Source organism: Dermacentor variabilis, chromosome 6, assembly GCF_050947875.1.
Source record: "Dermacentor variabilis isolate Ectoservices chromosome 6, ASM5094787v1, whole genome shotgun sequence".
NCBI classification, from domain to species: Eukaryota; Metazoa; Arthropoda; class Arachnida; order Ixodida; family Ixodidae; genus Dermacentor; species Dermacentor variabilis.
The window spans coordinates 160,289,032-160,305,522 of NC_134573.1; the positions used below are offsets into that span (position 1 = coordinate 160,289,032).

Genomic DNA, 16,491 nt, shown 5'->3' on the forward strand with positions numbered 1-16,491 from the left:
GAAAGTGCAGATAACTAATTAGAAGAGGGATCGCCAAGCCCGCATATATTTGTTTTGTTTTTGTAATGTGGTTTCTAATTGTAATAATACCTGCCAATGAGGATTTCTGCAGACGAGTTCGTGAGATTTGCAAGCAGCTCTTTTTGCCATACTAGTTGCTGCGAGGGATTTTGCTTGTTTATGTGGTACGAGTATGTCCAAAAGGTGACCATTGCTTGTGTTAATTGTTTGTAAAAGTCACCAGAACAAAAGAATCCCTATACTAAAGCTGATAGACAACAAGACCCCCGTTTTCTCCCCGTTTTTCCTGACAGACAAGAAAAACGCCGATTTCGCCCGGTTTTTACATTTAGAATTAACATCCGATATTTACTCCCAGAGTTTTCAAACAATTTAAAACCTGAAAACGAAGACCGCGTAAGTAGACCATAAAGCCATGCAAGGGCCACACTTCGTTTTCGCTATTTTGACAAGGTGCGACCCTTACACGGGACCGAGCCATCTGGTCTAATTTTTCCGGCTACGAGTACTTAATCCACCGTAAACCTCCGTGACAGCCCACCACCGCAAAAGCGAAGCTTATCATTTTCGTAATTCATTCATCCATGCACTCTTGGCTACTCGTCTTCACTGTCGCTACCACTGCCGGCGACTTGCGCGCTGCTACAGAGGAACACAGGCCGTGGCCGCGCCCCAGACGGCAGGAGTCAAAGCACAACTTTCGCCATTTAGTATCGGCGCGCGAAAATTCGCTGATACGCGCTTCTCGATTGTAATTTTTTTTTATTGCGGTAGCAATTATATGGACTCTCCAGGCGCATTTCTGCCGTCGTAGTCCGCGGCGTCGCCATGATGTTCCGTATAATGTCCAAGGGCGATCACATCGTCGCCGCGCGCCGAATGGTATAAGTGCGAGTGAAAGCGTGCGAGGATGAGCCGATGACGGCTGCTCAATCTCGCGCACGCAAGGGAGGAAAGTGAGGACAAAGCGCGCTGTCTTTCGTCGGGCGCAAGTCACTGGGAGGAAGGGGAAGAGTGAGGGGGGCGTTATACTCCGGTGGTTTCTGCGTGTGTCGCGGCCGCGCGGACCCTATCTTGAAAGCGATCTGCGATGGGGACAGTGCGCCTAGCGCCGATAGCTTCGTGTGCGCTTTGTTTTCGCCACTTAGTTCGCGTTGGAGCGAGAGGCAGCACGAAGGTGAATTCGCTCGCTGCTCCTGCCGCGCTTCCTCGCTGCGGCATTTTGACAGCGAGTTCTCGCGGTCATCGAGTGAGGCGTGTTCATGCTCGCTTATGCGCGCCTGGCACCATGCTTGTTAATTTAGTTAGCGAATTTTTACAAGTTTATACGGTCGTACTATCCTTACTTCGTAAAGCTATCTACTTATAATTCGCTATCGCAATCGATGCTTCGCCTTTCGGGCGAAACTGCGACTTTTTTCTCTGTCGAAATCTTGGACTGCTAAATTGGGGATGTGGACCTTAGACGGATTTACATGGTACTACTACTTTGTTTCATAACCAATTTAGCCGAAGCGAAATTTTGCTGCATTTGGCTGCAAAATTTGGTATGCTGCGGAAGGCGACGCAAACGGGAAGCACGATGGCGATGTCACAGTCAGACTTCCGCCCCGACTCCCTGTGGCGTCATAGATTTCGGCAACGCCGGATAGAGTGGTCTTATAGCTTGTAAATAAATTATGGGTTCTGCTCTCAAACGTCGCTTTCAAAAAGAAGCGAAAAAATTAACTCACCTTGCCAACTTTAAAACTCTTTTCTTGCTCGAAAAGGTTCGCGAAGATGAGTGTCTCCATAAATTGATGGGATTGGTGCCACCATTTGGGCGCAAAATTCAAAAGTGATGTTTGACATGCATTTTCCATAACCACGTCCAACAAGCCCCGTATACTCTATCCAGTCCATAGAGTCATCCCTTTTGCAACTAAGGTTATTAACTCACTCTCTCCAACCATATATATAAGCCACCTCTGTCTGCGGAACCAGCATCGAGAAAGCAGCTTGCCATTGTAACGCGATTTGGCGCTTACCATTTAGTGTTTCTTTAACAACGTGGACGTATTACCGCTAATATTGTGACAGCATCCTGTTTTGCTGCTTGTGTACCGAGCCGGCGCTGTAGACATCTGTTCCTGCAGCGGTTGCGCCCAGAATATGGAGCCTGGAGCAATAAGGGCCTGGCACGATGTACGTACTATTTGTCCAGAATGTGATTTTCTAAAGCTTTGTCTACTCCTAATTCCTTTATCAGCGAATTTTCCCGCGAGATTTTCCTGGAAGAACCTTAGCCTCTACGAACTTCAGGTACTTTGCTTGCCGGCTGTCGTGGCGATCGAACCTTCCACCGTCAGCAGCTGCAACAAGCTAACCATTATACGTCACATACTTTCTTGCACTCTGAACAAGCTCATAGAACAAACGGGCGCGTATTTGCGAAGGACGTTCAAAAGTACTATTATATTCTCTTAATTGTATAACTGATAAGTCTGCGGAATACGTCTGCCGTTCCAGTTTAAGTGTGCTGCGGAAGACAACGCAAAACGCGATGGACGGTGGCGACGCCACAGTCAAACTTCCGCACCAGCCCCCTGTCATAGATTTCGTGCATGTTGGCTTTAGAGGGATGTTAAAAAGCAACACCGAATCAGTTTAGACTAGCATATCATTCTTCTCAATGTCTTCAAGTGAGCCGACCAATGCTAGACCACACCTGTCTCCCCGGAATCGGTCACTGTACAAGACCACTAGATTGCCCGACAGGAGCATGAGAGCAAGGCTCTACTACGGGAGCCCGATCCTATAGCATGCTTCCTCCCATTTCCACTGACTTTCCCAGGGCAGCCCAGGTTCTTATCGACAGGGCAAGAGCTATGGCATTCATTACACCGGATGTTCTGAGCAAGTGGAGACGAACACAAGTTGGATGCCCTAACAGTCCTACGTTCAACGTCGACATAAAACATATGATCTGATCTTGTCCTGCCGCATGCAGCCTCAGGAACAAGCACACTCGACCTCTTATGGTGACTAGGTCGCTTCTCAAGGAGACGCCACCAGAAGCATTAACGCTTTGCTTGCCTTCGCCTAGGAGGCAGGCATCCTTCCTTTCACCTGATCCTTCGCCCTCATGTTAGGCCAAATGTCATCCTTTCTTATAAATATTTAAATTTATCAAACAGTCTATGTGTACGTTTGGTCGCTATCATATTACCTGGAGCAAGAGACTTGAACGAGCCTCGCTAGCTGAGGCTTCGGTTGGCGGCCGCGAGATGGGGACGACGAAAGAGAATTTCTTTAAAGAACGTGGTTACGTAAAAGATCCAGTTTGTCAATGAATAAACAGCTGGAGCAATACACGCGGACGAGCGTCGCACTGGTTTAGCTGGTTCGGTTTCCCTCGGCGTCTTGAAACACTAGGCAATAGGAAAACGACGAGGCCCCACCAGCTCGACGCGCGTCTGTGTCTGAGCTGCAACGATTCGCGCGTTGCTTCGCATTGCATAAATGACAACTACGGGTGAGTCTGCCGTTAACTTCTTTTTTTTTGTCATTAAAAACGGACTAAGTTGGTCTAAAACTCAATTCCGAGGTTTGACGTGGCGAAACCGCGGTCTCATTATGAGACACGAAGTAGCGGGGGGGGGGGGGGGGGGGGTGATCTGAATTGATTTTCACCACCTGGGTCTAAAAATTAATCTGCAGAAAACTAAAGTAATGCTTAACAGTCTCGGAAGAGAACAGCAGCTTACAATAGGTAGCGAGGCACTGGAAGTGCCTTAGGGCAGGTAGTGACCGCGGATCCGGATTATGAGACTGAAATAATCAGAAGAATAAAAATGGGCTTGGATGCGTTTGGCAGGCATTCTCAGATCATGAACAGCAGGTTGCCATTATTCCTCAAGAGAAAAGTGTATAACAGCTGTGTCTTACCAGTACTCACCTAGGGGGCAGAAACCTGGAGGCTTACGAAAAGGGTTCTACTTAAATTGAGGACGACGCAACGAGCTATGGAAAGAAGAATGATGGGTGTAACGTTAAGGGATAAGAAAAGAGCAGATTGGGTGAGGGAACAAACACGAGTTAATGACATCTTAGTTGAAATCAAGAAAAAGAAGTAGGCATGGGCAGGACATGTAATGAGGAGAGAAGATAACCGACGGTCATTAAGGGTTACGGACTGGATTCCAAGGGAAGGGTAGCGTAGCAGGGGCGGCAGAAAGTTAGGTGGGCGGATGAGATTAAGAAGTTTGCAGGGACGACATGGCCACAATTAGTACATGACCGGGGTTGTTGGAGAAGTATGGGAGAGGCCTTTACCCTGCAGCGGGCTTGACCAGGCCGATGTTGATGATGCCTCCTGCCACCCGATTCTTGACCTATACCCCTTTGTGGATACGAGCCACAAAGGAGGTCCATCGTCATCACCGTGAACCGAATGCACGGTACACATGTGTTTCTTGCATTCCGCCCCGTCGGAATGCGGCCTCCGCCATCGGGATCGAGCCTTCGACCTCAGCAGCGCAACGCTCTAGCGACTGGACCATCGTGTCGGGTTATATATTGTTCAAGCAAGATTCAATAACTTTTATTGAGCCACAACGACACAAATATAAAGACAATGCATGAAAATCCGTGACGTCATCCGACGTACCGACGGTGAAATTTCTGTGCGAAATTAAAAAAAAAGTATATATAACTATAACCTTAATTTCAGCTTATTGCCATAATCAACCTTTCCCGCGAAATTACCGAAAGCACTGTTTTCATAAGTATTTTGGTAATTTAAACCAATTTAGGTGTTTCTCTTCGGTGTCCCTGAACCGCTACACTAAATGCTGTCTCTCTCATGCGCGAGCTTATTGTACTGCTGTGGAGTAGGGCAGTCTTGTAGCGTGTTCCTGTGGGCGAAGAGTGGCACGTCAAACATTTCGAGAAGTTTTCGTGCGAGGGCTCGCGCTACTCTGGCGGCAATGCCGACGCTGACCTTTATGGCGCTAGCCAGCCGCATATGCAGACATTTCAGGAAGTCTGTGGGAACAGTTCGTTGCTAGCGAAAGTCGTATCCGCGTCTTGTCGTGCCGCGGGGAGGGCGCGTATTGGCTTTATGCGGCAAAACGCGATGCCGAACACGAACGTGCGCGCTACCACGAAGCGAAATGACACAAAGTTTCTGCGACAAGACAGTGAAGCGAATAGTTAGTTGCTTGCGTGTACTTGTAAATGAAGTAAACTTGCACGCACCGCGTATGTTCTTGCTCAGCATTCAAGTGAAACTTTTCAATCGGCATTTTGAAGGCTCGCTTAACGTTGATTCGAACGAGTACATTGGTTCTGCCGTAACATTTCTTTTTCTTTTTTTCAACTACTCCCGTTGAAGATCTCCACCAATTAGGAAACCGACATTCGCAGCGTCACATGGCTTGGACCAATAAGCGTGGTTGTCTTCGTTCCGTTCTCATAGTATTCGCGCACGAGTATGCAAAATGCGTGAGCCTTTTCACCCACGTGGCTTACCTGCTGTCGCGGCAGCGCACGACCGCGTGTCGCAGTTGGCATCCCGTTCTCCATGTGACAATGAGACACAAGCAGGGCTGCGTGGCGCGACTGAGACTGGGGCTTCTTTTTTTTCGCAGCCGGGATCCAGCTCGGTCGCTTCGGACACGTCATACGGGAAGTCCCGGAGGCTGTTCGGATAGCGGCTTTCTCTTTGTTACGAACCTTCTTGTATCCCCCTCCCTCCCTTCGCCCTCCCTCCCGCTCTTGTATACACGGCAAGACTTTATCCTCAGCCTCGGGGCCACGCGTTCGCGCTAAGCTGCGTCCCCTCTCCGCCCTGTTGGCGCCGTTTGAACTCAATTCCTGCCAATTGACCGTTAGTGCGATGCCTGGTCACAATAAAGGGACCGCCACGTGCTGCATGGTCTTCCGTGTCGGGGTGCGCTTTAGCAAAAGCGCCGCTTCGTGTCGCGCCGTCCACGATGATCGATGCCTCTAAAAGTGGCAACTCGGGGTCAACTGGAGGATCGTCACCACTCCCTCCAGAGTCGCTGTCTTGCCTCCAGCCAGCGCTTGTTGGCGCTGAAGAGATTGTTTTGCCGGCTCGCCTTCAGTGACGCGCCGCGTATGTAGGCAGTGGGGACCGACTCGTGATTGTTCGCGCACGATGTGCAGTATGCTGTTGGTCCGCTGCCGAGTTCCTTGACTCCTTGGTTTTCGACGTGTATGCTACTGCCATGTGATCGTAGGGTCTTGTGTTTCACGTTGATCGCACTCACATTTGCCGGGCGTTGAAGTGGCCGATTTAACGGATGTAAAGAACAAGAGAAGCAACGGAAAGCGCCAAGTTATGCGTATGGCACCGGCAAGAGTCTCATACACGTCATAAAGACTATTCGCGAATACTATTCGGCAAGGCAGTCGGCGCGTATGACTAGCCGATTTATCGCTAACGAACCTTCCGGCTTTCGACAGCTCGTATTAGCGTCTTCATCGAAGAACTGTTTTGTCAGTGCCGCAGCTAGTCACGGCCGCTTCTCGTATCGGAGAAACATTTGGACAAAAAAGTTTCAGGAAGAGCGTGGCCGTCATTGAAGGTTTTAAAAATATGTACCAGTTAAGCTTCAAACAGAGGTACTTCCGTCCGTTGTTTCCACAAACTTACCTTTGTTAATCGTAAGTACACTGTAAACGGAAATAACTCCGAGGTGGGAGTATACTGCTTGTCCTATAGCGACCCCCCGGTTCGGAGTTTTTTTTGCTCCGTATGATCGGAGTAGAATTTTTACTCCGTACGAGCGGAATTTTCGCGTGGAATTATGGGAGTTTTTTGTCTGTCTTTCCTTTATTTTTTGCTTTGCTATTGACGGAGTTCTTTCGAGGTGCAATGGGAGTATAAAAAGAGCCATCGCGTGAGTTTGCGCAAACATGTTTACATGCAGAGGCTGCTGGTCAAATTTCGAAATATGCACACGAGACCGCGTCGAATTCGACGGAACAAGTCAATGAAAGCACATATATCATGACATACATAAACATTTCAGAAACACCCAATGCAGAAATTTGAAAGACATCACACGTACACGCGATACTCAAGAAGCAACGGTGCCAGTATATATAGCCACGATATTGTGTGCCTCGAAACCGCCTAGGGAGCAGCTGTGCTGTTTTCAGAATTACGACTCACATGCTCGTTCATACGAGATCTCTCTCTCTGAAATTAACAGAATACCTTAAGCAACACAAAACTGTTAATTCAAAATAGTGAGAGAGAAAAAGTTAATGGCGTAATTTTTCAAAATTATCATGCCATTCTGTGAGTGCTGAAGCGACTTCACACACTGCCGGCGTTCGCGGCCAAAAAGTAGTGCGTTAGTTACAGTAAGCAAGAAAAATGTAAGTGCATGTGTTGCATAGCAAAATTAAATTTTTGCGATATAGTGGTAGCGTAGCAAGAAATTATTACGTTTGAGCATGACCCGCAGCAGCCGACATAATTAACACCGAGAAATGCGCAGTCATACATTTTATACACCGCACTACTTGCTCTGCGTCCGAGCAATCTGTCTCGGTTGCGAAAAGGAGCTACATCGCTGATCTGTCGAGTGAATCCCTAAACTCGGAGCCAGCAGGCATGCGTCTAAATCAATGTCTCGGATAGAGCGTAATGTTAATGCAATATAGGAAGCAACGACGTGACCAAAACATATATGCGCGATAACAATTCGATTCACATCGCTCAATAAGAAGCTTTATTTTCAGTACGCATACTTATGTCCTACCGTTTTTCTTCGGGCGAGGATATCCGTTCACAGATACATAAAAACAGTTGCTTGCAGTCCGGTCTTTCTCACTGGCAACACAGCACCGCAACGAACTTGGGTTACGCCATTCATGCGCGACTAGCACGGATGTCGTCGCTCGAACAGTGGCTACTGTTGCCATTGCTACGCGGTCCTTTCAAACACTACACTGGACGTTGTCAGCATGTACTAAAAGGTCATAGAAGTCGCATTTCACGTACTGAAGAACACAAGACAGGGTGACGCAGCACGAAAACACAGCCAGAACGTGAGCCGACATCACGAGCCAGTGAGCAGCTTCGAGGTATACCTAAGCCTTTTTCCGCACTTGAAAACGTGGTTCTTGCAATCATCGTTGTCAGCAAAGCGATCACAGCTAATGTACTTGATGCTGAGATACAGTGAGCTTCAGGCATGCCAATAACACTTTCTGGAAGGAAATACGGGAAACAAATTGACGAAACGCTGTCGCGGAACGACACTTCACAGACGTAAACAAACCGTCAGCCATGAGCACTGCCCGCTCCGCCGAACGCGCCCAGTCGCTGGCGAGGCGCACAGCCTCATGGAAAGCGCCACGTGACCAACCTGTATCGGCGGATGGGAGTTTTTTTAAAACTCCCTGTCGGAGTTTCACGGGAGGACAAGATTTTTAAGCGGAGTAAAATCGCGTCATGTCGCCTTAATACTCCCGCAGCTAGCCAGCGGAGTGAAACGAGGGGATGGCGCTGTTTTGCTCCCATACATCGGAGTAAATATTTGAGAGGGGAGGTTTTAGGGCACATCAGCTCTTAAAAACTCCCAGGTGGGTTTATTTTCGTTTACAGTGTAGTTCAGTCATTGCTTCACCGGAAGCGCGCCTTACGTTTACGTTTTAGATGATTCGTTTGATGAAAGGTTTTAACTTCGGATTTACGTTTCACTGCATCGCTGTTCGGTGACATCAACTGCGCAAGAGGAGAAAAAAGAAACTCAGCTTCGATTACAAAAAAAAAAAGAACTATGTATCGCATGTAACATACGTGTCGAATGTCAATATAATTTAAACGTTTTCCTCACAGTCTAAAGCGATGAAATTAGGCCATCGTTTGAACGTTTTGTTCGGTCGATGACCGCACTAAGTCTTCGCATAACAGCTCTTGAAGAAACTTCGGGCTCACTCTTCAGCTTTATTATGCATTAACTCTTCAAGGTAGCTGGTTGATGAATGTTGTGAATTAAAGTATACATCGTCCTCAATCTGGATGCGTCACCTTGCTCGTGACTTGCTTCTCTTCCTGAGGAGAGCATTCTAGTCGAAATTCATTGAATTTCGGGTGGCTATCTGATAGAGAAACACATCCATCTGGCCACTTCTCTGCCGTAGAAGCAGCTGCGTAGGCAGCACAAACGACGTTTTCGATCTTGTAGGAGCAGCTTAGCGGCAGCAGAATGCGAAAGTCCAAACGCTTGCGTTCAGTGCCCTTGTAATGGACAGCCGCATTTTCGCCGCTCTACGCTACTGTTCTAATGTTCTTCTTTTCTTTTTTTCCTCGCCTGTTCCAGGCGGCAGCCTGCAGGAGATTTTGTTCAGCCCTTCGCTCAGCACTCGGGAGAAGAAACGCCAGGGTCACATCTACGAGCTCATCTCCACGGAGGAGAACTACGTCAAGGACCTGACCCTCGTCAAAGAGGTGGGTGCATCGCAGATCCACTCCCGCTCGCCCGCGCCAGGCGCCCCGTGCCTTTCGACTGCCAGCGGGTCTGTTCTTCCTTCATGGAGAAAGTCGAGGGGGAGAGGGTAGTTTGCTTCATATTTGTACACGTAGTTTCCACAAAGCCATATAGAGTATGTACTGTAAGAAACTGCATCTAGACATCACTCGCTGGCTGTAATCATCCCCCTGTGTCCATTTGGCACCGTTTGAGGAAAAAAAAAACGTGTCATGCGTGCACCTCCTGATGGTTGTCTTGGCGCTTGACAGGGGTCTGTCGATATGCTTCGGGGTCATCATTGTCGTCAGCGCGGCCTTGCACTGCCCCCCCCCCTCCCTCCTCCCGTCTCGCAGGTGTTCTACCGCCCCATGAAACAGTCGTCGCTGTTGTCCGACGAGGAGGTGAAGCTCATCTTCGTGAACTGGCCCGAGCTGATCATGAGCAACACCAAGATGCTCAAGTGAGGCTCAACGACCATTTTGTTGAAACGCGACGGCCACCTACCCTCGGGCGGGAGGCGTGGATGGGGTTGTCGTTGATGTTGTGTTGCCCGTGCCGTAATGACATTCTCGATGCGCGGCCCGCGGCCGGACTTGGAGGTCACGTTTTGAACCGCATGGCCACCCCGTCGTAAAGAATGGCCGTTCTAGATGCGTCGCCCACGGACCAGTCTGTACGCGCCGTATCCTTCACGACCATTGAAAAGAGAGAAATAGAAATGGTTTCTCAGTTGATACTCTCTGCGCTGAGAGCGAGAGCTTTGTATAGCCTATTGAATGCACTGTGCGAGCCATATCAGATCAAAACCTTGACCTGCGCACGAAAGCGCGATTGACCCTTTTGCATGGCGTTCGCATTGACGCGCTGTTTCATAGTGGCGCGAGTGTTCCCCACGATTCACTTTTAGAAGTAGCTCTCTCTCGCTTTGTGTTGCGTTCCAGATCGTTCAGAGTGCGTCAGCGAATGAGCGAAGATGGCGTCATCGAAATGATCGGAGACATTCTCTGCGAAAGCGTGAGTGCCACTGCTCGACTTTCAACGGCTTCGTGTTCTTTTTTTCTTCCTATCTTTCTTTTCCCCCTACTGGGCAGTGGGCACTTGCCCTTTTCTTCTTTCTTCCCTTTTATATACTTGCTTGTGTTCGTCATGGCCGCTTTCGTTTTCTTGTACAGATTTTATTTCATTTCCGTCCAGTACAATCGATTAGTTTCACTGTTCAGCCTGTAGCTATGCTCAGGTGGAATAAAATGGAAGGAGTGACAGTAGGTTTGTGACATCGTTGCAATACTGGTTGACGACAACAACGCGATAACTCGCAAGCCTATACGTATTATTTCCTTGATACTTTGTGGACAATATGGGATGTCATCCAAAGCCAGAAGTTGATTACTAATTTGTGCCGTACCTATAGTACTTTATACGTTCTCCCTTTATTTGGCGTTCAAGCAATGCTTTTTGTATTGGTGTATGAGACAAAGCGTGCATGTTGTCGTTGGGGCTTCAAACAGCTCGGCGGCTTTTGTTGCCCGCTGTCTTCGATATGCCAGCGACATATATAATGGCTGCGAAGTTGTCATTCTCAATCTGTGTGAGTGCAAGTTGCAAGGTGTAACGCATTGAAGGGGATCAAGCGAATGCAGTCTCTGTCAAAGGTAGCCGGGCCACAATGAGCGCGCCTGAAATGGCAGCTAACTAATGCCCAGGGTTCTCGTGACACTCGTTTGACGATTCAACCGACTGTAGACTGTAGGTGCGAATTGCCCACATTTATGAGTGTTTTTTTTTTTGCGTTAGAAAGCTAAAAGAGGACCCCATACTCGCGGCATGCGGTTCGTTTCGGTCACGTGTCTAAGCTAGTGTCCGTTTACCCTTGGCGAAAAGTTCACCCCTCTCCTAACGGTACTGTTTGCCTGCGTAGCTTCCATACCTGACTCCGTACGTGAGGTTCTGCAGCTGCCAGGTGCGATCCATGGCCTTCATTCAGCAACGGTCCGAAAACGACCCCCGCTTCAAGGCATTCACCAGGGTGAGTTCTTCTCATTCTTTTCGTGCATTTCACATGAGCTATATAATCGCCTGAGTTTGGTGTTCTGTGAATTGCTCCGAACACTTACTCGCTTTCGTACTCTTCTCTCGGGTGCAGGAATTCTGCAAGAACCCGCGAACGCGAGGCATGCCCTTCACGAGTTTCCTGCTCAAGCCCATGCAGAGGATGACCAAATATCCTCTCATGATCAAGAAGGTACGCTGAGCTCCAAGTTTTTGAATGATCGAATGAGAAGTGAGGGGCCGTGTTATGTCGGCAAGGAGAGCCCGCGCACGGGAAGGCTTAACTGAGTGCGCCGAAACCAGAAAATTGTGCTCAGTGTATAGGGTCCGCACGAACGCGGTTGATAACGGCTTCGACGCACGAGCGACGCAGCATTCTTCGGAAGGGAAAAATAATGGCACGATCGTGCAAAATCCAAAAGCAAAGTTTTTCGCACATCTCATACAGAGGTAGCTGTTATTACGGATCCTTTTCTGTCTCGAAATGATGCATGCACTGCGTATAGGCTGTGACCATTGTCAGTGGTAGACTTCGGAGAAAATAACTCACCAGCGCTCCGTGATCTGCAAATACCGCGACATCGATCGCCGCAGAGACCCGGTATACGTGCGAGGCATCGTGCCGTCATTGTTCTCGTCGTTGCCGGTGAAGCTGCTGCTGCTGCTGCTGCAGTCTTCAGTGCTATAGTGTTTCAAGCTTTACTTTTGAGTGGCCTCCTGCTATTCCTTTATGTTCGCGTTGGAATTGTCCCGTTGGCGTTTCACTTGTCCGCAATAGAATACGCGTACACCACCAGCTGTGTATATAGGCCGTCGTTGCGCTTTCTGTTGAGTTCGTTCGTGTGCGTGCGTGACATGCGGGGGGTCGCGGCGCAGATCCGCGAGTACACGGACGCGAGCCACCCTGACCGCGGCTACCTGGACGAGGCGCTGGAGAAGGCCGAGCAGCTGTGCACCCAGATCAACGAGGCGGTCAAGGAGCGCGAGAACGCCGACCAGCTGGAGTGGGCGCAGGCGCACATACAGTGCAACGGAATCTCCGAGAGGCTCGTGTTCAACTCGCTCACCAACATCCTCGGTTCCAGAAAGTTCCTCCACTCGGGATCGCTCACCAAGGTGTGTTGTGACTTTGTGGGCTTATTTGTACCCGTACGACCCCGCGAACGTAATGGGGTGCACGCTCAGCGGGAACGGGGCGGCACGTGAACGAAAAAAAAAAAAAACCGTACCTGTACTCTTTATACGTTTCTAGTCGCCTACGTTTCCATGGTTCAGGCTTGGTATACGTGCGAGCTCAGGCGGTTATAACTAATGCTGCAACGTACAGAGTTTGCGTCTAACAAAGCGATATGTTGACACAGACAATAGCCGTAAACTCAGAGACGTCCGTCCGTCCGTCCGTCCGTCCGTCTGTCTGTCTGTCTGTCTGTCTCTTCTTTCTTTCTTCCTTCCTTCCTTCCTTCCTTCCTTCCTTCCTTCCTTTCTTTCTTTCTTTCTTTCTTTCTTTCTTTCTTTCTTTCTTTCTTTCTTTTAATCTAAATATTCCCGAGGAGCATGGGGACGCGGCTGGCGGCGTCTCACCAAAAGTAGCCTCGTACACGCAATGTCTTGAATGCGGCGCTGTCGAAGAGGAGAGAGAGATAAATAATTAGCTGTGCTGCGTGTGTGGGTAGAATGAACAGATTGCGCCGCGGCGCAGGTGAAGAGCGGCAAGGAGCTGGTGGGCTTCCTGTTCAACGACTTCCTGCTGCTGGCGCAGCCGATGCGCGACGTCGGCAGGGTCACCAACGTCTTCATGTCCGACAAGGCGATGAACGCCTCCTACAAGCTGTACAAGCAGGTGAGTCCACTCGCCCGTACTGGACGATTCGCTTACATCGACAGCCATTGTCAGTGCTTTCCGTACATTTGTTTATTTACTTATTTTCCTCTTTACGCGCCGTGCCGAGCAGCCGCTGTTCCTGAACACGGTGCTGGTGGAAGACGGCTCGGACGGAGGCAGCCCGTCGGACGACACGTTCCAGATATCGGTTCCCGACGCCCCCCGCAGCGTCTTCCGCGCGGCCAACGCCAACGAAAAGTGCGTCATCTCCTCTTCGCTCTCTTTACGTTGCCTGTAGCAAAGCGGGAAGCCATGTCCATTGGTCGAGCCATGCTTAATGCACGGGTTATCGCTGTCAGTCCTTGTGGGGGAGGCCATTTCACGGGAACGTCGCGGGCTCTTTTGCGCCGCAGTACTTCAGCGGCCGCTTTCGTATCGCTAATTCTAGCGCGTCGGTACACTTGCCCTCTGTACGTGCAAACTTTTATAAATGTGCGCATTTTCACATTTAGGAAGTTAACTGCACACTATTTCTCGTAAGTAATGGTAATGTGCCGTAAGTTAGAGTAATTTGTTTTAATTTATAAGCGCGCGAGCTACTCTTGTCGTTATTGATGTTAACGGGCGCCGCTTAATTCTGTAAAGTTGTTCACGTCTGCGTGTTTATACAAGTTGCTGTGTTTTAGAGTGTACATCCATAGTTGAAAAGTATCACCTATATGACGGTTGCGGCACGGTAAATTGCCGCACGGTAAATTAACGAGCGAGAGAGGGCAAAGAAAAAATAAACCCTTGTGAAAGTGCCACTCCTTTTTCATTCTACAACTTACTGTACGGCAGATTACTAACTCAAAAGGACTTGCCATCGTGAGCTAGTTAGTCAAGGCCTTGAACGAAAGGCATGTTGAGCGCAAATCTGGGCCACGAAGGAATAGAGGACACACAGGACAAACAGATGGGCTTCTGCAAACTTGGTTTCTTTCCTTTCTTTCTTTTTTTGCAGTCAGCTTCATAAACACAGACCGTTGCTATGAGTCTAGCATTTTCGTTTGTGCGTCCTTACTCCTGGTTTCGCCGTCGCGCATGTAGACATGCAGGTCCGCAACGCTATAATGGCGGCAAAACAAGCTCAGCCGACACTAGTTCACCTGCTTACGTCCTCTAACCATGTTTTGCCTACGTTCAACATGTCATTCCTTCGAGAGTATACCTTGCGCGAAGCTCCCTAAGCAAGTAAATTTATCCGTGGCTAAAGTAATGCTTTGTTCAAGCGGCACCGGAAGTCTGTTCTGAGTGAAGGCATTGTCGCTGTCCGCGGTTGGAAAGCCTTAACGGTGTTTGAGTTAGCAGGGTATACGAAGACCTCGTGCCAATTTTGCGAGAACGGATTAGATTTGCGAGATTAGAACGGAGCAGAATAACGTTCGTTTCTGGGAACGGTCGAATATGTTTGCGCACGCAAACCGTTTCTCGTCCTCCGTACGTTGCCTCGCGCAGGCTACTCTGGGTCAAGAAGATCAAAGAGGCGGCCCACAACTACCGCAACACGGAGGCGAAACAGATGAAGGTCTCAGGTAAGCGGCGCGTTGCTTTTCCCACCCTTCCGCCGTTTCAGTCTGTCGCGCTATCCTTTCTTCGGGGTCGATTCTATGTACCCTTGTTTATCTTTCGTTTTTTTTTTTTTTCTTATCTATTCGTGACTGTCTGGGTTGCGTTGCGTTCAGACGTCGTGTAGCGGAAGTGTCCGATTGCGTAAGAGAGGACGTGATGAGGCCGTTAGCTCCTGTGATCGTGCGCTCGGAGAAAGAGGAAGGCATACAAAAAAGAAAAAAAGAAAAGAGAGAGGAAAGGTAATGCTTGTTTTGCACTGGCGTGCGCGGCTCGACTCTATGCGTAACTTTATGCGTATTTATGCGAGTACCTTGCGTTGCGTGCGTCGATGTGCGACTGAAATGAGTTCGAACGAAGGAGAAAGCTTATATTGTCGTGTCACGACTGACGAGTTAGTGCATCGATGACTTCGAACGCTATGGACATTTGAATGTCGCCGAGTTACGCGCTAGTGACGTCGGCGTCCCTGGCTTATTCCTTAACGCAGGCGCGATATGAACACACGCTTGAGCTCACGGCCGAAACCATTTCGTATTGTACTAGCTAGGAGAAAGATGTACGTCGAAACACGCGTTAATTAACAGAGAAATGATCTTTCTCCACAGTGCACCGAATTTGATAAGGTTTCTTACACTTAAAAACAATGAAAAAAATAGCTGAAGATTTATGGACTTGTAGGGAACAGATTTTTTATTTATATCATCATTATTTTAATAGAAAATCGCGAAAAAAGAAACAAGGCTAGAAGGAGTATTAAGTTTAGAACTCAAATTCGGCAGTAAGAAACGAGTTCTATTTGCAGCTCTGTCTGCAAAATCTGTTTGTCGCGCGCAGTTGCGCACTTGTAAAGTTGGCGCTCCAGTTCATTTAATGGCGAACTTTCGGAAATTCTTGTAACAAATATTAGGTCCCTAAATAAAGAAAAGTGCATTTTTTTTCAATCGGTAGAATTCTGCTTTCTCTCCTAAAGTCAAGAACTTTCATTCAAATCAAATCAGTGGTTGTCCCAGTGAGAGCATTTTTGCGTTTTCCCAGTGTTTCAAGGTCGGCCCCGAGCTAAAACCCCTCCTCTTAAAGCGGCTAACGAATGAACCACATTTCGGCCTATACTTGCAGCATGTGCAGGGCCGAGCACTCTTAGGGCTAACGCATCGTTGATTAGTAGAGCAAGTGTTGAAGTTATATCGGCTTGAATACCAGTGAAATGTTGGACCTAAGCTTTGACGGCACTGTTCATCGCGGTGCATGCATTATGTAGACTTAAACCACACCGGCAGATGTATCCGCGCTTAAGACTTAAACCACACCGGCAGATGTATCCGCGCTTAAAAGGAAGCTATACCTAGGGCCCTCTTGTCTAAATATATGGGAACGGATAAATAATTTTTCTCTCCAACCACCGCGCATATTTTGATGAGATCCGTTCCATTTCAAAGAAAAACAAGATCTAGTGACTGTTGGAAGCGGATTTTTTGTTTTATTTGGGCCTTGAAATTT

The 16,491-nt window shown here is 48.6% G+C and overlaps 1 protein-coding gene across 1 annotated transcript in view; it reads left to right on the forward strand.

Moving 5' to 3' along the window:
- Positions 1–16,491, forward strand: part of Dap160 (dynamin associated protein 160) — an 88,292-nt gene that overhangs the window by 55,071 nt on the left and 16,730 nt on the right. Inside the window, exons 27-35 of the mRNA XM_075696463.1 lie at positions 9,363–9,490; positions 9,866–9,972; positions 10,454–10,526; positions 11,431–11,538; positions 11,656–11,754; positions 12,438–12,677; positions 13,261–13,401; positions 13,514–13,641; positions 14,881–14,957. Of these exons, the coding sequence (XP_075552578.1) occupies positions 9,363–9,490; positions 9,866–9,972; positions 10,454–10,526; positions 11,431–11,538; positions 11,656–11,754; positions 12,438–12,677; positions 13,261–13,401; positions 13,514–13,641; positions 14,881–14,957 (1,101 nt within the window). The remainder of the gene's footprint in view (positions 1–9,362; positions 9,491–9,865; positions 9,973–10,453; positions 10,527–11,430; positions 11,539–11,655; positions 11,755–12,437; positions 12,678–13,260; positions 13,402–13,513; positions 13,642–14,880; positions 14,958–16,491) is intronic.